The 20,505-nt window shown below is 34.5% G+C and overlaps 10 protein-coding genes across 10 annotated transcripts; 6 read left to right on the plus strand and 4 right to left on the minus strand.

Moving 5' to 3' along the window:
• Positions 1-373: 373 nt before the first annotated feature.
• BX664DRAFT_383757 (uncharacterized protein) lies at positions 374-1,749 on the minus strand (the record flags this gene model as incomplete). Its single annotated transcript, XM_051549136.1, has 2 exons — positions 862-1,749; positions 374-759 (listed from the first exon to the last, which is right to left on the minus strand). The coding sequence occupies exons 1-2, from the start codon at positions 1,670-1,672 to the stop codon at positions 374-376; spliced, it is 1,197 nt and encodes a 398-aa protein (XP_051403715.1). The 5' UTR covers positions 1,673-1,749.
• A 743-nt stretch (positions 1,750-2,492) lies between these two features.
• On the plus strand, positions 2,493-4,129 carry BX664DRAFT_326485 (kinase-like domain-containing protein). Its single transcript, XM_051544243.1, has 4 exons — positions 2,493-2,782; positions 2,913-3,449; positions 3,547-3,792; positions 3,876-4,129. Exons 1-4 carry the CDS (start codon positions 2,612-2,614, stop codon positions 3,897-3,899), a joined length of 978 nt encoding a protein of 325 aa, XP_051403716.1. The 5' UTR covers positions 2,493-2,611; the 3' UTR covers positions 3,900-4,129.
• Positions 4,116-6,108, plus strand: BX664DRAFT_293037 (protein kinase A catalytic subunit). The gene is made up of 4 exons (XM_051542020.1): positions 4,116-4,605; positions 4,674-4,884; positions 4,970-5,911; positions 5,954-6,108. The coding sequence occupies exons 1-4, from the start codon at positions 4,178-4,180 to the stop codon at positions 6,083-6,085; spliced, it is 1,713 nt and encodes a 570-aa protein (XP_051403717.1). The 5' UTR covers positions 4,116-4,177; the 3' UTR covers positions 6,086-6,108.
• A 260-nt stretch (positions 6,109-6,368) lies between these two features.
• On the plus strand, positions 6,369-8,407 carry BX664DRAFT_293040 (uncharacterized protein). The gene is made up of 7 exons (XM_051542021.1): positions 6,369-6,601; positions 6,893-7,165; positions 7,220-7,425; positions 7,507-7,632; positions 7,706-7,767; positions 7,823-7,950; positions 8,013-8,407. The coding sequence occupies exons 1-7, from the start codon at positions 6,397-6,399 to the stop codon at positions 8,051-8,053; spliced, it is 1,041 nt and encodes a 346-aa protein (XP_051403718.1). The 5' UTR covers positions 6,369-6,396; the 3' UTR covers positions 8,054-8,407.
• A 48-nt stretch (positions 8,408-8,455) lies between these two features.
• Positions 8,456-13,264, minus strand: BX664DRAFT_356721 (uncharacterized protein; the record flags this gene model as incomplete). Its single annotated transcript, XM_051547910.1, has 2 exons — positions 8,456-11,050; positions 11,132-13,264. 2 exons carry the CDS (start codon positions 13,262-13,264, stop codon positions 8,567-8,569), a joined length of 4,617 nt encoding a protein of 1,538 aa, XP_051403719.1. The 3' UTR covers positions 8,456-8,566.
• Positions 13,265-13,466: 202 nt separating this feature from the next.
• BX664DRAFT_326492 (WD40-repeat-containing domain protein) lies at positions 13,467-14,687 on the plus strand. Its single transcript, XM_051544244.1, has one exon. The coding sequence runs from the start codon at positions 13,484-13,486 to the stop codon at positions 14,579-14,581; it is 1,098 nt and encodes a 365-aa protein (XP_051403720.1). The 5' UTR covers positions 13,467-13,483; the 3' UTR covers positions 14,582-14,687.
• Positions 14,688-14,749: 62 nt separating this feature from the next.
• BX664DRAFT_326494 (ATPase, F0 complex, subunit J) lies at positions 14,750-15,317 on the minus strand. Its single transcript, XM_051544245.1, has 3 exons — positions 15,160-15,317; positions 15,049-15,084; positions 14,750-14,931 (listed from the first exon to the last, which is right to left on the minus strand). The coding sequence occupies exons 1-3, from the start codon at positions 15,272-15,274 to the stop codon at positions 14,906-14,908; spliced, it is 177 nt and encodes a 58-aa protein (XP_051403721.1). The 5' UTR covers positions 15,275-15,317; the 3' UTR covers positions 14,750-14,905.
• A 187-nt stretch (positions 15,318-15,504) lies between these two features.
• BX664DRAFT_326496 (Tetraspanin family-domain-containing protein) lies at positions 15,505-16,744 on the minus strand. Its single transcript, XM_051544246.1, has 4 exons — positions 16,624-16,744; positions 16,427-16,560; positions 16,031-16,266; positions 15,505-15,960 (listed from the first exon to the last, which is right to left on the minus strand). Exons 1-4 carry the CDS (start codon positions 16,638-16,640, stop codon positions 15,610-15,612), a joined length of 738 nt encoding a protein of 245 aa, XP_051403722.1. The 5' UTR covers positions 16,641-16,744; the 3' UTR covers positions 15,505-15,609.
• Positions 16,745-17,089: 345 nt separating this feature from the next.
• Positions 17,090-19,865, plus strand: BX664DRAFT_276251 (uncharacterized protein). The gene is made up of 4 exons (XM_051541315.1): positions 17,090-17,250; positions 17,310-17,402; positions 17,496-19,618; positions 19,706-19,865. The coding sequence occupies exons 1-4, from the start codon at positions 17,112-17,114 to the stop codon at positions 19,739-19,741; spliced, it is 2,391 nt and encodes a 796-aa protein (XP_051403723.1). The 5' UTR covers positions 17,090-17,111; the 3' UTR covers positions 19,742-19,865.
• BX664DRAFT_81001 (uncharacterized protein) lies at positions 19,676-20,215 on the plus strand. The gene has a single exon (XM_051549746.1). It carries the CDS (start codon positions 19,753-19,755, stop codon positions 20,092-20,094), a length of 342 nt encoding a protein of 113 aa, XP_051403724.1. The 5' UTR covers positions 19,676-19,752; the 3' UTR covers positions 20,095-20,215.
• Positions 20,216-20,505: the final 290 nt, after the last annotated feature.

Consider the following 20,505-nt stretch of genomic DNA (forward strand, 5'->3'; position numbering starts at 1 on the left):
TGGGACGGACATATATTTTTGTAATTCACTCAGAAATCATCATCATCATCATACAATCATTATCGCCATACAATCATCATCATCATACAATCATCATCATCATACAATCATCATCATCATACAATCATCATCATACAATCATCATCATCATACAATCATCATCATCATACAATCATCATCATCATACAATCATCATCATCATACAATCATCATCATCATACAATCATCATCATCATACAATCATCATCATCATACAATCATCATCATCATACAATCATCATCATCATACAATCATCATCATCATCATCAAATAAATTGCCAGAGGTTTTATTAATATAGAGTGAACGATCATTAGTAATAGGAGGGAAAAAATTTATGAACGAGAAGAGATCAATAACATCAATATGAATAGAAGAGAGAACGAAATGTGATAAGAGGAAGTCGCTGCTGATGTGGTGGTTGGATTGTTAGTAGTAGCAGAATCAACGATTTCATTATTCTTAGGGGAGGTATTTTTTTCCAATTCATTTTCAATGGATGGTGGATTAGCATCGGTAACGGATGAAGAAGATATATCTAGTAATTTTCCTTCTTCCTTATTGTCATCGTCTGATTGTGCCTTGACTCTTCCTTCAGAACGAAAGGGCTGATGAGGATTTTTGTCGCCAATACATTCTGCTGCTGTTTTGAAAGAGTAACCCTTGTTGGTAAGGAACTTGATGACATCCGGTACTTGATCAATGGAACTCTTGTACAAATCTTTTTTTTTTTTTTTAAAAAAAAAAAAAAAAAAAAAAAAAAAAAAAAAGGAATCAGTATTATCATTTGTTAGCAAGCTCTTTTTTTTTTTTTTTAATGTACCATGTTGAAGACTAATATAACCAGGTTCATCATGAGAGTTTAATCCAGTATCAATACCATTAGCAGCGGCCTTGAATGCACCTTGAATTTTATCAGCAGCATTAGGTAAAGCATGAACATCATAATCAGTAGGATCTACATTCCAAAGTAAAATTTTATAACCCATGGCTTTCATCAAGCCTTTGACACGATCATCTGCTTCACCAAAGGGAGGACGAACATAGGTAGGACGGATACCAATAACATCACGAATAGCTTCTTCGGTAGCTTTCATTTCATAGATGATTTCATCATTGGTCAGACTCATCAAGTGAGGATGAGAATAGGTGTGTGATGCAATATGATGACCAGCTTCATAAGCCCGTTTAAGCATATCAGGATACCTTTTAACATTGGAACCCATCACACAAAAAGTGGCCTTGATATTCAAAGCATCCAGACTGTCGAGTAATTGACCGGTGAAATTACTGGGACCATCATCAAAGGTTAATGCCCATTCATGTGCGTTAGGACATCCGTAAATGTCAGTAGGTAATGCTTTATTGCCACAACTTTCAAAACACTTGTCATTATCTGTACCATCACATTTTGCATTTTCACAGGTACCAGATCCAACAGGTCTGATGGGAATTTTAGGTACATTCGAAACATCCACCTCAGCGAGCCACTTGTCATTTCTAGGTACGACGATGCCTCCATCTGATGAATTCCCATCAGTATTTTCGGATGATGGTTTTGCCTTGGCTGTTACTGTGGCTAGACCATACGTATAAATGGCAAGAAGAATGAAAAGAGATCTAAGATTTTTCATTTTTTTTTTTTTTGATTCTCTCTTCTTTGTTTCTATGGTAACACTACTGTTGATTTCTTTTTCTTTTTAGTAATATGTATTGAATATGATTGTCAAAAAAAAAAAAAAAAAAGGATGGATTGGATGTTGGAATCAAGCCAAAAAAGGAAAAATGGTAAAAGGATAGAAACAGTAAAGGGAAGACGAAAATAAAGTGAAGGAAAGAACCTTCTTTTATACTCAATCATCATTTCAAATCTATCTTTGATAAACAATTTGATCTTTTTTTTTTTTTTGTTTATTTACGGCACCATTCAGGGAAAAATAGATAGTTGGATGTAATGATCGTTGTCTATTTGTCAAATACTAATCAAGAAGTAATAAGTAACCAGCGGAGATCCAAGTAACTGGTTATTCGATATTTAGCAGCCATTGAAATTTAGACTAAAAGTAAGGGAGTGGAGAAATGCGGAAAAAACAGATATCATCCTCAAAGCAAATGACCTTTCTTTTATGTATTTTACATGATGATAACCAGATGATCAAGCAAAGTTCATGTATCTTCTTTTTTTTTTTTTTCTTCTGTTAAGTACGGAATATATAATAAGCGATTATCATCATCGTCATAATGTTTATATATCATTTTAGATCCATTCAATTTCAAGCTCAAATCAAAGGATGACTTGCTTTTTTTTTTTTTTAGAATAACATGTTTCCTTCCATTGAACCTTTTTGAACGATGATGAATGAAGACATGTGGGACACTCGGAAGGGAAGTCGTCGGCATTCAAAATTGAAATGGTGTAACTGCTTTTTTTCGCTTCAGGCGTCAATGATTCTCTTTTTTTTTTCTTTTTCTTTTTTCCTTTCTTTCTTTTGAACATATATATATCTTTCTTGTCCCTCTCCCTCTTTCTTTTTTTATTTACTCTAGAAGAAAACACTTCCTAACATTTCATCATGAAAGGCACTTTTGCCATAATTGACAAGGAAACTCTTGATTCAAGGATAGTCGCTGTCAAGAAGTATTACAAAGTGTATGGTAATCTTGTTCTTCAACATTATGAAAGGGAGCGTTGGGCTTTTCAAAAACTGGCATTATCATCGGAAACTGAAGCTCGACGACAACATGTAAGAAAATAAAAATAGGAAAAGATTAGAAAAGTCAACTTAGTAATTATGGATGGTCATACAGTTTGAATCAATAAAAGTTTGATTGATATACTTACTATGATTCCTTTTCGCTTTCTTTCTTTCTTAGATTGTATATCTTTTAGAAGCCAAAACTTTAGATGACGCGTATTGCTTGACGTTACCTTTTTATCCACATACACTATTAGAATTCACAAAGCAACCTTGGCCTCGTCCTTTGGCTCTGGCAACATTCCGAGATTTGGTACAAGGAGTATCTTATCTTCATCAACACGGTATAGCTCATTGTGATCTCAGTCTCAGTAATATCTTAATGGATTCACCCCCTCATTTCAACGATAACGATATTTCAAATCATAGACCATTGGTAATTATTAGTGATTTTGGTTGTGCTCATCCATTGGTACCATATTATCAACCGGCTAAACAACTTCATGGAGCAGACATTGGTACACGACAATTCAAAGCACCTGAGCATCTTTTTGGATCATCTTGTTATACTGCAGCTACTGATATATGGTCTTTGGGAGTGATGTACGCTTCTCTGTTATTAGGACGATTACTTTATCCTAGTCAAGGTGATTTAGAGCAAGTTGGTATGATCGTTAAGTCATTAGGTCGTCCTTCAAAGCAAGTGATGCAACAGGTAAAAAAAAAAAAAAAAAAAGAAAATTAAAATAAAAATAAAAAAAACTTTTATGCATGATTTATTATTATTATTTTCTTATCTATTTCTTATATAGGAAATGATCAATTACCCTGATACAAACAAACTCTGGTTCTTTGGTCATGATGATTCGGATATATCTGAAGAAGAAGATGATGATGATGATGACGATGATGATGATATGGTGGAAAGTGACGAAGAAGACAATGAATCATTTTTATTAGCTGACGTATTAACTAAAGGAAAAGTATCCAAGGATGATCAAGAATTACTTTCCAAATTGCTAACATGGTCAGTTCTTGAACGTGCATCAATACAACAGGTAAAAAAAAAAAAAAAAAAAGAAAAGAAAAGGGAGACTTAAAGTATTATATAATTTAACTAATACTATGATTTAATATTTAGATTCTGAATAGTTTAAATGGTTGATCGATTATGCAACTGATAGACTTTTCCCCTTTTGTTTGACTCTTTTATTTGAAATAGATAGAAAAAAATCACCTCCCTTCCAAACAATCCCAACTCAGCTTGCCTTTTTTGTTCCCCAATTTTTTCTTTCCCCAACAAAAGATTTTTTTTTCTTATATATATAATCCCCCCTTTCTTTTTTTTTTCTTCTTTTTACTATTTTTTTTTCTTTATTTTATTATATCATATCCTATTTTTTTTTTTTTTTATTTATTCATTTTTATGTATTGACAAATAAAATGACTGATTATACCGATTCACTAATAAAAAATTTTACTATCCACACTTCTGCAAAATTCCCTTCTGTCAATTTGGCTGACAAGTTGGAACAACTAGGCGAATCTTTACGTTATGCACGTAACTCTTTCACTTCATTGACTTCAGCTTTCATTAACAAACAACAACAAAGTACACATTCCATTACCACACCAGCTCCTGACCAAGTGAAAGGAAAATTAGATCTTGTCATTGTTGAAGCTCGAAATCTTACCCTTACCAATCCCTTGAAAGCCGATATTTATTGTGTTGTTCAATACGATGGTAACACAATGTCAACTTTAGATCAATCAACAACAACAACAACAACAATAGCCGAAGCCGAACCATTGGATATTTTTGAAAAGCAACTTCGGGCAAGTGCTCCCAAATGGCAATATTCACAATCTTTGTAAGTCTCTATCTTTTTTTTTTTTATCATCCCACTCATCTTATACTTCTTTTTTCTTTCATTGTTAGTGATGTTTTAACGGATCAAGATAAAATCATTGTACAAGTTTTTGATCGTGGAAATCGTTTAGTAACTGGTGAAGATCTGTGCTTAGGAATGACTGAATGGAAATATACTTTTGGAAGAAACACGTTGGATCTTTGGTTACGATTGAAAGATCAAAATGATATTAGTTCTGGTGAAATTCGATTACAAGCTACCTACTCTGGTCATGTTATGGTAAAAAAAAAAAAAAAAAAAGAAAAAAAAAAGAAAGGAAAATAAAAAAAAAAGATTTTATACTTAAATATATTTATTGATATAGACAAAATTGACACCCAACTGCTTCCGTATTTTACGACAAATTGGTCATGGCTCCTTTGGCAAGGTATATAAGGTTGAAAAACGGGATACCAAGAGAATATATGCAATGAAAGTACTCTCCAAACAACTATTGATCAAGCGAAATGAAGTGGATCATACATTAGCTGAACGAAATGTTCTTGTACAGACAATCACAAGTCCATTTATTGTCACATTGAAATTCAGTTTCCAAACGGCTTCTCATTTGTTCTTGGTGATGGATTATTTACCTGGTGGGGATCTTTTTACTTGTTTGGAACGACATCGCATTCTTGAAGAACATCAAGCACGATTTTATATTGCAGAGCTGGTCTGTGCTTTAGAAGAAATCCATGCTCACAAGGTTGTGTATCGTGACCTCAAGCCGGAGAATATTTTATTGGATGCTCAGGGACATATCGCACTGACTGATTTTGGTTTATGCAAGGAACTCAAAGACAATACAACAACATCGACATTTTGTGGTACAAGTGAATATTTGGCTCCCGAAATGGTTCTCAAAAAAGAATATACTCAAGCAATCGATTGGTGGAGTTTGGGTATCTTGTTATATGAACTCTTGACTGGTAATGCCCCATTCCATTCAGTACATTTAGATGTTCTTTATCGGCGGATCCTGAATCAACCATTGTCTTTCCCATCCTCTCGACATTTGTCTATGGAAGCAAAGGATCTGATTCAACAACTATTGAAACGTGACCCTACCAAGCGTTTAGGTTCAACACATGGTGCCACTGATATCAAAAAACATCCCTTCTTCAAAAATATTCGCTGGGATCAAGTTGCAAGAAAACAGATGTCTCCTCCATCATTGTCTTCTCAACGAGACAAATCAACTTCTATGGCGATCAATATTCCTTCTTCTCTTTCAATGGATCATACCAAGAAGAATATTAACAAACATGTACCTTCTTCTGTTGATTCTCAAGTTTCTTTTATGGTCAAGGACTCTATACCTCTGAATCAATCAACACAAAATGTATTTCAAGGTTTTAGCTATATTCGTGATGATGGTCCCTTACATCCTAGTGACGTTGACAATGATGACGATGATGATGACGATGATGATTTATATTAGATTGTTTTTTTTTTTTTTTTTTTGATATTTTATATCTTGTAGTATATATTGACCTTCTTTTTTTTTACATACAATTTTATATATAGCAAACAATGAAAATAAAATAAAAAAAATTGTACATAGATAATCCATTTTTTATCTTAAGAATAGTTGATTTTATGCAAAAAGAGAGAAGTAACACAATCACACTAACAACCAAGCGGTATATGAATTTATTGCACGAGAAACCCAAAACGATCGAGAGTTTCCCAACTTATTTTTTTTTTTTTATTTTTTATTTTTTCCCTCTCTTCCATTATTGAAGAATTTGCATGTCGAAGAACGAAAACATTCAATCAAAACATTCTGTCTCAGATTCTATGCCATTGACCACAGAAGAACCTATTCGACGACCTTGGTTAGTGGATCAACTCAAAGATATCAATCTAGTGGATTCGGCGGATTCAACCCAAGTGGATAATACATTAGTACAACAGGATGAAATGTCCAACAATAATAACGAAGAAGACTATGATAGTTCTGATATGGAAAATGATATACAAGCCAATGATCAAGAAGAAAAAGAAGATAGTGCCAAACCTATCGTGGTGACGCTACCTTCCTTGACACATCCTCCTCCGTCCATGATACCTTCGTGTTCTAAAGTGACTACCGCTACTTCTTCGGAACAAGCAACTGCAGATCGAACTCAAACCGACCATAAGATCAAAAGATCTCTTCGCCAAGGAAGTAGCCAAGTGGATTTGTTATGGAATGAAATGGAACAACGACAATGGGATATTGAAGATGAAAGGTATTGGGCAGAAGATAATGATGATGATGATGATGAATCGGATGATGAATTACGAAGAATTACTGAAGCCAATCGTCATATTAACATCAACTCTACCAAAGACAACAATAACAACAATAATAATAATCATAACAACAACAACAACAACAAGAAAAGGGAAAGATCCATCTCCACTCATGATCCTGGTCTTCGCAAACTTTTGGTCTTTGCTGATCCCTCTACCAACAAGGTGTTTCAACAACCTGATCGAAAGGTGGTCACGATGATCTATGGTGCTGGGCCTCAAGGTAATCAAATACGACAAGGATCATCCTCAACAGTGGTAACGGTGTGTCAAGAAGAAGAAGAAGAGGAAGAAGAAGAAGAAGAACGTTACCGACGTCGATATCTCGTTGCTTGTGATTTTAGCCATGAAAGCCTGCATGCTATGGAATGGACCATGGGGACTATGTTACGTGATCATGATGAACTTCATATTGTCACTGTATCCAATCGTGAAGATAATCCTGACATTGTTAATCAATCTGGCATGAATATGGAAAGTGAAGTAAAGTGAATAGAATATAATCAAAAAAAAAAAAAAAAAAAAAGGATCATGATACTCAACACTCTTTTTTTTACTCCTTAGATTGAAACTTCCTTGAAAGCGATTGTAGACGAAGCAACAAAACGATTATCAAAAATGATGTTATATGATATCAAGTTGGTGTGTTATTCTGTGGTTGGCAGAGTCAAGGATGTATTGAAATCTTTGGTAAAAATAAAAAGGATAGATTTTTTTTTTTTAAAAAAAAAAAAGGTACTAATATACCTGTTTGGTTCATTAGATTCGAAGCCTTTCATTAACAATGGTTGTGTGTGGTAGTCGAGGAAGAGGGACAATGAAAGGGTAAATACAGAATGATATGAAAACGATCTGTAATTAATTTTTTTTTTATATATAGGTTACTGATGGGATCCGTTTCCACCTATTTAGTGCATAAAAGTCTTGTACCAGTTGCAGTCATTCAACCTCAAAAGAAAAAGAAAAAAGAAATCCGGCATACAATCACAGCCACCCCTCTCAGTGAAAGTAAGTCATTTTTTTTTCTCTTTCTCTTTTCTGATTCACTTTATATTTTTTTTATTATTTAGGTGTGAAATCTGGTCAATTACATGTGGATGAATTGAATTAGATGATAGTTTTCTTCCCTCTTTTGTACAAACTACGCCGACTACTTTTTTATTATCTTTTTTTTTGGTTTTGGATCAAATAAACTTCCTGTTTTTGAAATGAATTGATATTAACATTTCTTTTGTTTGATTACTGTTTGATTGATTAGTAAAATATTTAGTTACGATTTGTTTGATCTATGCGGAAGGCGGACTTCACTGGTTGGTCTACAAGATTTGTTTTGCTCACTATTGGATGAAGATTTTAATCATTCTTTCAAGCAGGTCATACTATCCATAAATTATCATTTTTATTATCAAACATCGTTAGCATCACTATTTCCAATTCAAGATCTTACGATATCATGGAAGATAACACCATTTTATTTATTCTATTATAACAAATAAAAAAAAAAGAACATTTTATATTTATTTTGAGTAAATAAATAATTGTATATGGGAGTTGTATTTATTGAGATGATTCTATACAGAGTAAAGATGAGGGGTATAACTATGTAAAGATAAGAAAATGATAGCTAATCTAATGATGATGATGATGATGGGTGTTGGAGTAAAACAAGAGCGGCATTGCAGAAAGCTTCAATATCTTCGATGCTGTTGTTGTTGTTGTTGTTGATATCGGTCATATTATTGAATGCTGTCGTCTCTATCAAGTCGATTGTATCCAGTAAAAGAGCTTTCATACATTGATTCAAAATAAGCCCAAATGGCCAAGAAGTACTTTTCAATCCACCACCATCCATACCATGATATTTGTCCCGCAGATATAAATAGGCTTCCAGACATCCAGAAAGATAATCAGGTTGTTTTTTCTTGATTTGTTTCATAATCCACCTTTCACCTAGCAATTGAACTATAGGACTACTATATCGATCAGCCATATGTACTACCACCATGACATCCTTCCATTCATTTTTGGTGTCATCCAATATATCTTTTGTAATCATATCATCCTGTTGTTGCTGTTTGTAGTGATTCTGAAGCAATTGACTGACATGGATAAAATATTGTAGACTTGTCAATGTAATGTCATGTAATTGGATAGAAGATTCCGTCGTTGTTTCGGCATAATGGTCGCTAAGCATGGCTGCAAATGCTGGAGATATCCAAGTGAGATCTTTCGAATTGACTTGAATAGGATTCGATGCATCATCTGTCTGTAATAAAATTATTCTGTTGTTGCTATCATCCAACAAATGTCTATTCTTTGTCATTTGTTCCACTAAAAGCTGATCCAATTTTTGTTGATTATTTTCCAGAGCATCGTCTAATTGTTGTTGCCAAGGTAATCGAAAGGAATATGCCAATAATGTGATCGCTTGGGCTGCTGCACATCTTCTACCTTGTTTCTTTTCCATTGTAGTTGAGAAATCATTTTGTTGTTGCTTATCATCATCATCATCAAGCATCAACATATGGCAAATAATACCAAAAGGACTTGTGGAGTAGACAATTGATTCTTGACTTGTATCAAAACCAAATATTCCCAAAGTAGATTGCCAGTGATCTATATTCCAAAACGATGCATATACCAATGCCACTGCTGTCAATTCGTGTCGATGATTGATATCTTGTTCGTTTTGTCCAAAAAATTGAAATAGTCGTTTCAAGTCCTCCACACGTTTCCATAAAGCTTGACCAAGTTGTATTCCCATACCGTATTTCTCCAGTACAGCCTCCATTTTATCATCATGCCATGTAGAAGCTTGCAGCGTAAATAAAAGTGGTCCAAACATGCGAGTAAATCCATCCGTGAGAATCAATAGCTTCAAATTTTCCCGGCTGGTTATCAATTTGATCAACGTACGTAGTAATGGTGCTAAACATTTTGTCTTGTCACTACTCGGTGTTGGAGATGTCAATACTGTAAAATCAACCATCATATTACTGTCTGAATCGCCATCCTCTTTGTAATCTTCGTCTTGATTGTCGCAAAATATAAAAGAGGAAACATCGCCATCGTCATTTCCATCATAGTCCATATAGAGTTGTTCTTCTTGTACGTTTTCCACATCATCATCACCACCGTCGATCTTTTCGCCCATATTCTCTTCCAAATTGTGAACTGAGTTGATTCCATGTGAGTCTATCAAGCCAGATGATGAGCGTTCAATTGCCATATCAGAAAGAATTGCCATCCATTGAGTGATATCTTGCAAAGCAGAGGCATTATCTTGAATTAATTGTTTTCCACATTCACCAAAAAGAGATAGATGTTCCAAAAGGGTCGAAGCATTATTGATTTGTCCACTATAGATCATCCACCAATGTCTTTCCTTGTCACCTTCTCCACAACCAGTTTTAATGTAAGTCTCGTTGCACCACGGTACCACAATAGCTAATAATGCTGATACTAGTGTCAATGATCGTCCATCTTCAATTTCTTGTTTCCAGGTTAACCATTCCATGGCCGCTACACTGTCATATCTATAAGCATATACCACTTGAATGGATGCTTTCACTACATGCTGAAATACCTTGATCATATCTTCGGATGATTGATGTTGTTGTTGTTGTTGTAATAAAATTGCCGATTGTTTTCCAATGGTGGACCAAAGGATTCCCATAATAACATCCACCAACTGTTGTTCTTGCCGTAGTTTGGATCGCATTAATGATGTTCGTTCAGCCAAAGATGCAACAAGTCCTACAAATAAGCCATATACGGTCCATACTTGAATCGGTAGTACTGAAAAGCGTTGGTAATCGTCGTCATTTGATGTTGATCCTGTCGACACAGTGTCAATATTATCCATTGATATTTTGAAAGGTGATGAAGTATGATTGGATGCATATGAGGGGATCATACCAACTTCTACTAGTTCCAGTATGTTTGTTTCCGCCAACCTTTCACAAGCTCGTGGATGTCGTGATATTTTTTCCAATGCTACCAATGCCCTTTTCGCCTTTGCTAGTACTTGTAACATTTTCTGGGGTGTCCTAAAAATAGATTGTGATGTGGCATGTAGTGAAGTAGGTCCAGGCTGTCTATCGTTGTCCTGCATGAACGAAAAAAAAAAAAAAAAAAAGAATTAGCCTGTTTAAAAAAAAATAGAAACTAACTTTTTTTTTTTTTTTACCGTATAATTGTTCGCCAAGATTCCTGTTGAGGAAGAAGAAGATGATGATGATAATGTTGGTATCGTCGCTGAAGTTGATGAAATGAAAGAAGCTGCTTCCACCAACCCATCTCGAGCTTGCATGATAGTAGGTTCCCAAATATATTTTCCTAAACCCGTTGAATATCCAGCCAGTTGATCAATCGCGCCATCATCATGTAGTAAATAAATCACCAACTTTTGGAATCGAGAAAGTAAGGGAGAGTTGTCCAGTTTATTATCAGCATAGAGTAAAGACATTTGAGAACGAATGCACCAGGCCAATCTAGATCCAAGCTTCATTCGCCACGAGGAACGTACCACTTGAAGATGCTGCATTAGTGTTTCGAGTAAAGGTTCCAAGCATGTTTGATATAGTTCAATGGTCGTACTTGTCAATCCGAAATAACCCCTTATTACCACATCTGCACAGATATCCATTGATAGCAAATAAGTAGAATTCATACCGGTAGTGTCTCCAATATTTCCATCATCCGTGGCCATAGAGAAAAGAGCTTCCACAGAAATAGGAAACGCAGTAAACGCCATCAATGTGTTCGTCAAGTAACCAGTCAACTTTTCACCCAACAGTTCCATATGACCATCATATCCTTTTTTGCTACCAAGAGTTTTTCCATCCAACGTAGAAAGTAAGCATCGCCAAGAAATATGACAAAGTCGCGTCAAAAGTTTTACTAGTATGTCCAAAGTATATGTTGATTTCAATATATTTGTTCTTTGTCTCCTTCCAATAGAATCATTGACATGTTGACTAGTGTTGACGGTGGTATGTTGTGATCCATTCAGTTGAGTTTGTTGTAAATAATATATAAACTGTGCAAAGAAACGAGGGAGTGCTGTATACCATATTGTTGTTGATTCATTGTTGCTATTGCGTTTTTGACGTGGTATTAAGTGTGAGTATACTTTGCTTTGTGGTGGTAATTTCATCAATACAGCTGTCATACAATAAAATATTCGACATGTATCTGTTGTAGTTCCTGTTTGTTGAGCCGTTGAATATTCTTCACTTTGTAATAAATGATCCAAGATACCTAACCATGTTCTTGCCAATTTAATTGATACTAACGTGGATGACCCAACAAAATGAATCCAAGAATATTGCCCATGGGATATTGTTTCATTATCGCCTTGTTGTTCTTGTTCGAATTTGCACAAAGCATTTAGTAACTGAGTAGCTGCCTTGCATAACGATAAATGATGAGCTGAATATAATCGGCCATGGTTTTGTTGTCCAATTATCAAAGAGGAGGTGTTAGTAGAGGATGCTATTGCTATTTCAGTATGTTGAGATAGAGAACTATGACCAAAATAGAAAAAGAGAGGTTGACAAACAAGTCGACGATAAGCACCATGCATGATCAAATCAGAGCCAAAGAAGGAAACTTGAGCGAAAAGACCACGAAGACCATATGTTTTTGCTGTCATCATTGTGTGATCAAAAGAGGAGTGTTGTACATAAGGAGACATATCTTGTTCTGTCACATTAGTAGACCAAAAGAAAATACGTAGATGAGCTTGCTGTAATTGAATATCCTTCAAAATAGCTTTGACGAGTCCTCTTTCCACCGTTTTTGTTGTAGTCATTGTTGTCCCTCGTCGTCGAGTCAGTCGAGCAAGATGTTCTAGGAGTTTACACCAACATTTCGAGCCATTGAGTTGAGTAGCAGCTTTGGTAAAATCCCCTCCATATTCATTGGTAATGTCCATATCGTTGTCATCTGTTTTACCTAGAGTTTCAAGAACCAGACGCACACAAGCTTTGAAGGACTTGATAGACAAAAGATCATAAGGACAAGATCTTTGTTTCATAGCATCTAAAATAACATCAAAACAAGCCAAGAGTCGATGTATAGGCCATATATCTGATGATCGAGATGATGAAGTTGATATAATAGTAGATTGTTGAGTTTTGCGAGCTCGAGAAGCTATTTTGCATAGTAGCTGGTCAATGGTAGAGACAGAAGCTATTTTCAGTCGTTCCAAATAGCGAATACTGGCACTTGAGTGAGATGACTTTAAAGCATTGTATAGATTGTGTAAACGTAAATCCTCACTCAAGGTACCATGTTTGTGAGGTTCCGTTTTTTTCATAAAAAAAAAAAAAAAAAAAAAAAAAAAAAAAGAATAACGTATAATAAAATTGGAAAGGGAAGAAAAAAAAAAAAAAAAGTGGGAGAAGGCCGAACTGCGCATTGATAAAATTAAAAGAAAGCGGGAAAGTGAACAAATCAGCCACCATCACCGCCCTTTACATTTCTTTTCGTTTTTCTTTTTTCTCCCTTTCTTTTTTTTTTTTTTTTTGAACTCTTCATGACCGATCAAGCCAAGTCTATTATATCATTTGATACTGTCTACAGCGCAGATTCGACAGAATTTTGTCCATTTAAAGATCATAGTAACTATTTAGCTTGTGGTACTTATCAATTGACGGATGAAAAAGATCAGCAAGAGTCTCGAATACGAAAAGGAAAACTGTATCTCTTTGACGTGTCTTGTATAGAAAACAGTGGAAATGAAGGAACTGATTTATCTTTGATTCAAAAGCAAATGATTGAAACACCAGCTATTTTGGATATGAAGTGGTGTCATTCTCTTATCGACAATGATCAAGTTCTTGGTGTAGCGGATTCTATTGGTGGTCTCACTCTGTATGCTCTCCAGACTTCTGAAGACAATGTAACCAACTTTGTACAAAAACAACATATTCAAGTGACAGAAGATCATTCCAACTTGTGCCTTTCTTTGGATTGGTCTACACGACGGTTTCCCGAATCTACTTCCACGCAATGTATTGTTTCTCACTCGAACGGTGATCTCTCCTTGGTATCCAACAATAATTCTGAATGGCAAGTGATGGAATCTTGGCATGCTCACGATTTGGAAGCATGGATAGCAGCATTTGATTATTGGGATCCACATCGCATTTATTCCGGGGCAGATGATATGATATTCAAGGGTTGGGATACGCGTATGGGCGTGGAAACACCTATCTTTAGCAACAGACGACATGAAATGGGTGTGACAACAATGCAATCCAATCCTCATCGTGAATATATGTTGGCAACTGGTAGTTATGATGAACATATATATTTATGGGATACTCGATCTATTCGGCAACCTATAGCCAAGGTACATACTGAAGGCGGAGGTATTTGGCGACTGAAATGGCATCCAACTCAACCTACCACTCTTTTATCTGCTTCTATGCATGCTGGCGCGTTTGTTATTGATACTGATCAATTGATGATTACAAGTCGATTCCTTGATCATGAATCCATGGCCTATGGTGCTGATTGGTCTTATCATTCCTCTTCTTCTGGTGAAACTGATGATCTTATTGCCTCTTGTTCCTTCTACGATCACATTATGCATCTCTGGAAACCTATCACTACAATAACATCCACCTAGAATATTAGATATACCCTACTTCATGCACACATATATAGATACACGCACATACACAAATACACACACACACATATATATATATATTTATATTTAAATATCATCATCCAATCAATCAATAAAAAAAAAATATATAGAATTCCACAATACAAACAGGATATACAAATAATGTAAAGTTCTACAAAAAGGTTGATTTTTATTTTGTTTTGAATCATTGTCGAACATTGGACGAGTAGTTGAATAAAAACATAAATGTATAATAATCAAAAAGTATATATAATGATGAGAGAGAGAAGTTGGTAAATAAACGAGTACAATACAATGCGTTTAGTGATCCTTCTTGCCAGCAGACACTAATGAAAGATAGAAGAAAAAGAAAAAGAGTAATGAGTATATGCATGTTTTTTTTCACTTCCTCTCTATTCGCGATCTCTAGTCCTTCCTTTTTTCAAAAAAAAGTATATACGTACAAGCAGGGTTTCTAGGGTCGTTTCTGTATTCATCAGCTATAAAATGAAAATGAGATAACAGTTAGTTAATGAGATAATATTAACAATGATATATTTTTTTGTTTTGCTTACAGTTGATCATAGCATCTTGGATCTTGGCGACGAAGTAAAGTACAGTAACACCACCAACGATGAAAGGAGCAACAGGACGAACAACAGGAGTGTTGAATTTGCGAAGACCGAACATGATGATTCTTTCTTTAAATACAATAAAGTGAGAAAAAAAAAAAGGGAGAAGAAAACAATAATAAAAATTCAACTGTGTTTTTTTTTGTTTCTTTTTCCACCCCCTCCTTCAATTGCACCCTCGACTTTTCCAAAACCGCACTAAAAACGTCACATCCCTCGCGGAGTAATATTTTACCAACTAATCATACCCTTTAAGGACCTGATTTATACACTTTCTTTCTTTTTTTTTTTTTTTTATGATGAACACATAAACTATCAATTAATGTTTTCGTATTTTTTTTTGTTGATACACTTAATTTAATTTTATTAGATATTAAAAGAAAAATTATATGATTAATTTGCATGATTAATATATGAGTGATGATATTTAGTACCAGTAATATCCAAAGATTGATCAATGGCTGAATCAATCAACGTTGCAGAACTTACTTTACGTTTCTGTAGTTCAATTGATTCTGGAATATCTATTGTTCTTGTACATAACAGAGTGATACCATTACAAATGGCCAATATCTCTACACTGAGTGCAGCAAATAAAACGATATATACATTCTTTAGTTCATGTCTGATGAAATGAACTAGTGGATCGAAACATGGTGGAAGATTATTTTTAGTATCTGTTGCTGAACAGAATTGATTGACTACCGGATGATCAAGTGAGTTAGCATATCCACAACATGAGAACTATATAAGAAAAAAAAAAAGTATAAAGTCTAAATTCCGCTCTCCCTTACGCATAAAAAAAAAAGAATACCTTGTTTTGAGCATATTCACGATAATCCTTTGTTGCCTCTGCCCAAGTGACACTTAACCACGTTTTAGCGTTGGCAGTTAATTGATAAATCACAACTGCAGTAATCATTTGAAATCCAAAAGCAATAATGGCTATTACAAGGTAGATGATATGAATTGTTTTTCGTTCTCGGTAAAATGCACCAATGGTTCCAATCACAGCTGTAAATAAAATCAATACACCCAAGATATTAATCACTGTATTACAAAAGAAAAGAAGGGGAAGAAAAAAAAAAAAGAGAGTTAAAGAATCAGCCAGTCAGTCAATAAGGAGTTATCTTTTTTTTTTTTTTACTTTATTTTATTTTATTTTATTTTTTATGGAAATTACCCGATTATTACTATTATCACTACTTACTTTTTATGATATTCACCGGGAATAGGATCGCATCATTAAATTTCAATTGACTACTCATCAAGCCAAACGCCATCAATCCACAACCAAAACATGCAATTAAAAAGTTTACTGTGATTATATACCATTTACTTAATCTAAGTATTATCATAAGAGTCAAAAAAAATAAAAAGATATTTTTGATTATTTTATATCATTACCTTTCACAACAACTCATTTCTGCAATGATGATCAAATATTTTATTTTGGAAGAAGTGATAAATTTTAGGTAGAACAATTCACTATGAAGGAAAAAAAATAAGAAAGAGAAGTAAAAAAAAAAAGAAAGAAAAAAAAAGAAATGAAAGCCACTGTGGATGATGATTTTTTAAAAAGAAAAAAAAAGGAGTAGATATCACTACTATTCAAGTCAACTTGTTTTTTTAAGCTCTAGTGACACTTTTATTCATTAATATGGTTGATGACTTTTGAAGGTTGCTTAAAGAAAAATCAGGGGTAAACCATTGAGAAGACCCCCCTTTCATTCGGATCACTCTTTTCTTTTTGAAGGACCGCTTAGATATAGTGGCTTGAAAGAGTGGCTTTTGGTGCCGCCCTGACTATTACAAAAGAAAAAAAATACCGGAGTGAACCTTTTTTTTTTCCTTTTCTCTTTCCTTTATCAAACAATAAAGTTGACAAATCTATCATGGTCAGCGCTACGAACGTTAATCCACCTGTCGAAGAGACTGAAAAGACTTCAGTTGAATCCCAAGTCGTTCCAGCTCCTATTCCTAAAGTCAACGTATGGCAAGTTAAACAATCTGTCAAAACAACTGTTGTCCCAGGTAAATAGATCATATAAAGACAAATAAAATCGATGTAATAACTTTTTATATTATTTTAGAAAACGAAGAATCTTCATGGCCTGCTCCAAAAGAAGCTTTAGAGCAACAAGATAAGGAAGAAGTGAAGGAAGAAAAGATTGTGGTTCCCAAAGGTAAATTACCAACAATTAAAGTTATGCTTGAAAAGGTTCCTTTTTATTGTGAAATTAATCACTTTTTTTTTTATTATTATTATCATTTTAAAGCTAAAGGTCGTGGTACTCCTTATACTCCTACTATTACTCACTCTTCTTCAACTCCTCGTCATGGTTCTAATCGTGGAAATAATAGCAATGGCAACAAAAAGACACAAGGTGCACGAAAACCTCGCCGTACCAGTCAACCTCCTAAAGAAAAAGAAACTAAGGAAACTATCAATAATAAAGCAACTACAACTAGTAAGGAAACCGATACCAAGGAATCATCTATTGCCAACAAGGAAAAGGAAACTGTTGTCGTTAACAAGTTAGAAACACCTATTTCTCAACCTACCACTCCTACTCCTCGGCCTTTGAACAAAGAACACACCTCTACTCACAACCACAGAGATCGATCACACTCATCAAATGGATCATCAAATCGTCGTGTTATGCGCAACGGAAACAACCATCATCGTTCCTTCAATAACCGTCGCCCTGTGTATGTACACGAAGATACACTCAAGATGTACATTGCCCAACAAATCGAATATTATTTCAGTATTGACAATTTGTGCAAGGATATCTATTTACGTACTCAAATGGACAAGAATGGTTTTATCGATTTGGCTTTTTTGGCAAACTTCAATCGTGTCAAGGGATTATCCACTGATTTATCTTTGATTCGTGATGCTCTTACTCAAAGTCAAGTAGTTGAAGTGACTTCTGACAACAAGATTCGCAAGCGTGAAGGTTGGGAAATGTGGATCTTGCCTCCTCGTCCATCCGCAAACAACAACAACAACAACACAACTACCACTAGTACTACAACCACCACCACAACTACTTCAACTAACAACAACAACAATAGTAACGTCAATACCGCTGCCGCAACTTCAGCACCTGTTACACCCATCCCTTCCAATAAATCATTGACTAGTCCTATCCCAACATTACCATCATCTATAAAACAAACCAGTACTCCAAGCAAACCCAAGGTGAAGAACGAAGAAGAGGATGATTTGTTTGATTTTGATGATGAATGGGTGGATGGAAGCCGACCAAATACTGTCAAGAAATATTACTTATCCGATGACGACTCTGAATTTGATGACGAAGATGATGATGATTACGCAGATGATGATATGATTGCTCGTATTATGATTGTGACTCAACGTAAACGTGATCGTTCTCATGCTTCTTTTGATCGTGCCAAGATGAATGATGAAATCTCTGATATGATTAACGAAGGTCTTTATCAATATGAATCTGGTTTGGGTGGATCCAACAAACCCAAGAATGAAAAGGTGGCTACTGTTGACCGTGAAGCTTTCAACAAACAAAGAGATGAAGTTACTAATGCTACTACTGCTGAAGCCAAGCCTATCAAGAAACAAGGTCCTCGATTTTATCCTGTTCAACCTGAATCACTTCCAAGCAGTGCCTTTTACAGTGGAAGTCTTCGATCAACTGCTACTCCTTCTTCTCTTACCATGTCATCTACAAACAACAATAATCATAGTAACAACAAAAAGGTGGATCATGCTGATGTTGGTTGGGTTCTTTCTGATCAAGCATATCATCCTAGTGACATCGCTTCATCTCTTAGCAAATCTGTTGAATTGGGTTCTTCTATGGATATGGCTCATTCTATTCCCAACTTCCAACATCCTTCACATAGTCTTTTACGGGAAAAGGGTTTTGTCCAACACAAATATTACAAATATCATGCCAAGGCTCTCAAGGAACGCAAACAGCTCGGTGTGGGTCAATCTCAAGAAATGAATACTTTATTCCGATTCTGGTCTCACTTTTTACGTGATCACTTCAACAAACGTATGTATCGTGAATTCAAGAAACTTGCTGTGGAAGATGCCAATCAAGATTATCGTTATGGACTTGAATGTATCTTTAGATTTTATTCTTATGGTCTTGAAAAGCGTTTCCGTAAGGATGTATTTGAAGATTTCCAAGAATTGACATTGATGGATGTGGAACATGGTCATCTTTATGGTCTTGAAAAATTCTGGGCTTATCTTCATTATCGTAAGGAAACAAAGAAAACAAAACAATGCAAGGTGGATGATCAACTCAAGCAATTGTTGGAGAAATATCACTCTTTGGATGATTTTAAGCAAGCTGGATCTTTGAAAAAAGATGTGGATGGTCCCTACAAAGTACCCAATCATGGAGTAAGTATCTTTTTTTTTTTATGCAAGTAGGATGATCAAAACAGATTTATGTTAAGCTCTTTTTTTTTTTTTAATTACTTATTCTAGAAACCTCGAGGAAGTATCAGTGGTACGTTGGCCTAAATTTTTGGTGAATGAACTTTCATGATAGTCTTTGGATTTGTTTTATTATATATACAACATATATATATATATTCATATATATTCATTCATCAATATATTTGTATCTCATCTCTTTTTATTTCCCTCCTCCTCTTTTTTTTTTTTTTTTTTTTATTATACATACATCCATTTCTTTCTTCTGTTATTATCATCATCACTTTCTCCATCATTTTTCTTTCTCTTACCATTCTCTTATTTTGAATACATACACAAAAAAAAAGGACAAAAAAGAACAAAAGGTAAAACTCACACACCCAAAAAAAAAAAATTCAAAACGGTACATCCCCCACCTTATAGTATATACTTTTTTTTAGTGAAACCCATTATTACTTTTCTTTCTAGTTGTTAGTTTGCTTTTTATATGACCCCTTTTTGTAATTTCTCTTTCTTCATTATTATTTTTTTTTCTTTTTATTTTCCACAATATTTTTTTTTGTAGTACTTTTTTTTTTTTTTTGTCAGTCTTGAAATAAAGGATAGATAATAGTAGGATTTTTTAGACCCTCTTTATCTTTATCATTACAATAGTTTTTTATTATTATTATTGGTATGGCTTGTTTTGAGGTTTTTTTTTTTTTTTTTTTTTTTTTTTTTTTTGCAATTGCGACGGTAGTTTAGACAAGATGTGCGGAAACATGCCTAAGATAGAAAACTGATGCATGAAAACGAGATCATCATATACTGGAGTATCTTCTTTCCAATATCATTAGGATTCTATGAGCCTA

Source organism: Halteromyces radiatus (assembly GCF_025201355.1).
Source record: "Halteromyces radiatus strain CBS 162.75 chromosome Unknown BX664scaffold_2, whole genome shotgun sequence".
NCBI lineage: Eukaryota > Fungi > Mucoromycota > Mucoromycetes > Mucorales > Cunninghamellaceae > Halteromyces > Halteromyces radiatus.

What these genes read in the sequence shown, in the direction of transcription:
- BX664DRAFT_326496 (XM_051544246.1), bottom strand. An exon ending in CCCGGTGAATATCATAAAAA is followed by an intron (nt 16,267 to 16,426) that starts GTAAGTAGTGAT and finishes TTTGTAATACAG; the next exon opens with TGATTAATATCTTGGGTGTA. An exon ending in GTGAATATGCTCAAAACAAG is followed by an intron (nt 15,961 to 16,030) that starts GTATTCTTTTTT and finishes TTTCTTATATAG; the next exon opens with TTCTCATGTTGTGGATATGC.
- BX664DRAFT_326485 (XM_051544243.1), top strand. Translation starts at nt 2,612, where the DNA reads ATGAAAGGCACTTTTGCCATAATTGACAAGGAAACTCTTGATTCAAGG. An exon ending in CAAAGCAAGTGATGCAACAG is followed by an intron (nt 3,450 to 3,546) that starts GTAAAAAAAAAA and finishes TTTCTTATATAG; the next exon opens with GAAATGATCAATTACCCTGA. An exon ending in AACGTGCATCAATACAACAG is followed by an intron (nt 3,793 to 3,875) that starts GTAAAAAAAAAA and finishes TTTAATATTTAG; the next exon opens with ATTCTGAATAGTTTAAATGG.
- BX664DRAFT_81001 (XM_051549746.1), top strand. Translation starts at nt 19,753, where the DNA reads ATGAACTTTCATGATAGTCTTTGGATTTGTTTTATTATATATACAACA.
- BX664DRAFT_326494 (XM_051544245.1), bottom strand. Translation starts at nt 15,274, where the DNA reads ATGTTCGGTCTTCGCAAATTCAACACTCCTGTTGTTCGTCCTGTTGCT. An exon ending in CCAAGATGCTATGATCAACT is followed by an intron (nt 15,085 to 15,159) that starts GTAAGCAAAACA and finishes TTCATTTTATAG; the next exon opens with CTGATGAATACAGAAACGAC. An exon ending in CGACCCTAGAAACCCTGCTT is followed by an intron (nt 14,932 to 15,048) that starts GTACGTATATAC and finishes ATCTTTCATTAG; the next exon opens with TGTCTGCTGGCAAGAAGGAT.
- BX664DRAFT_293040 (XM_051542021.1), top strand. Translation starts at nt 6,397, where the DNA reads ATGTCGAAGAACGAAAACATTCAATCAAAACATTCTGTCTCAGATTCT. An exon ending in GGAAGAGGGACAATGAAAGG is followed by an intron (nt 7,768 to 7,822) that starts GTAAATACAGAA and finishes TTTTATATATAG; the next exon opens with GTTACTGATGGGATCCGTTT. An exon ending in AGCCACCCCTCTCAGTGAAA is followed by an intron (nt 7,951 to 8,012) that starts GTAAGTCATTTT and finishes TTTATTATTTAG; the next exon opens with GTGTGAAATCTGGTCAATTA.
- BX664DRAFT_326492 (XM_051544244.1), top strand. Translation starts at nt 13,484, where the DNA reads ATGACCGATCAAGCCAAGTCTATTATATCATTTGATACTGTCTACAGC.
- BX664DRAFT_276251 (XM_051541315.1), top strand. Translation starts at nt 17,112, where the DNA reads ATGGTCAGCGCTACGAACGTTAATCCACCTGTCGAAGAGACTGAAAAG. An exon ending in CAAAACAACTGTTGTCCCAG is followed by an intron (nt 17,251 to 17,309) that starts GTAAATAGATCA and finishes ATATTATTTTAG; the next exon opens with AAAACGAAGAATCTTCATGG. An exon ending in ACAAAGTACCCAATCATGGA is followed by an intron (nt 19,619 to 19,705) that starts GTAAGTATCTTT and finishes TACTTATTCTAG; the next exon opens with AAACCTCGAGGAAGTATCAG.
- BX664DRAFT_293037 (XM_051542020.1), top strand. Translation starts at nt 4,178, where the DNA reads ATGACTGATTATACCGATTCACTAATAAAAAATTTTACTATCCACACT. An exon ending in TGGCAATATTCACAATCTTT is followed by an intron (nt 4,606 to 4,673) that starts GTAAGTCTCTAT and finishes TTTCATTGTTAG; the next exon opens with TGATGTTTTAACGGATCAAG. An exon ending in AGAAGAATATTAACAAACAT is followed by an intron (nt 5,912 to 5,953) that starts GTACCTTCTTCT and finishes TTTATGGTCAAG; the next exon opens with GACTCTATACCTCTGAATCA.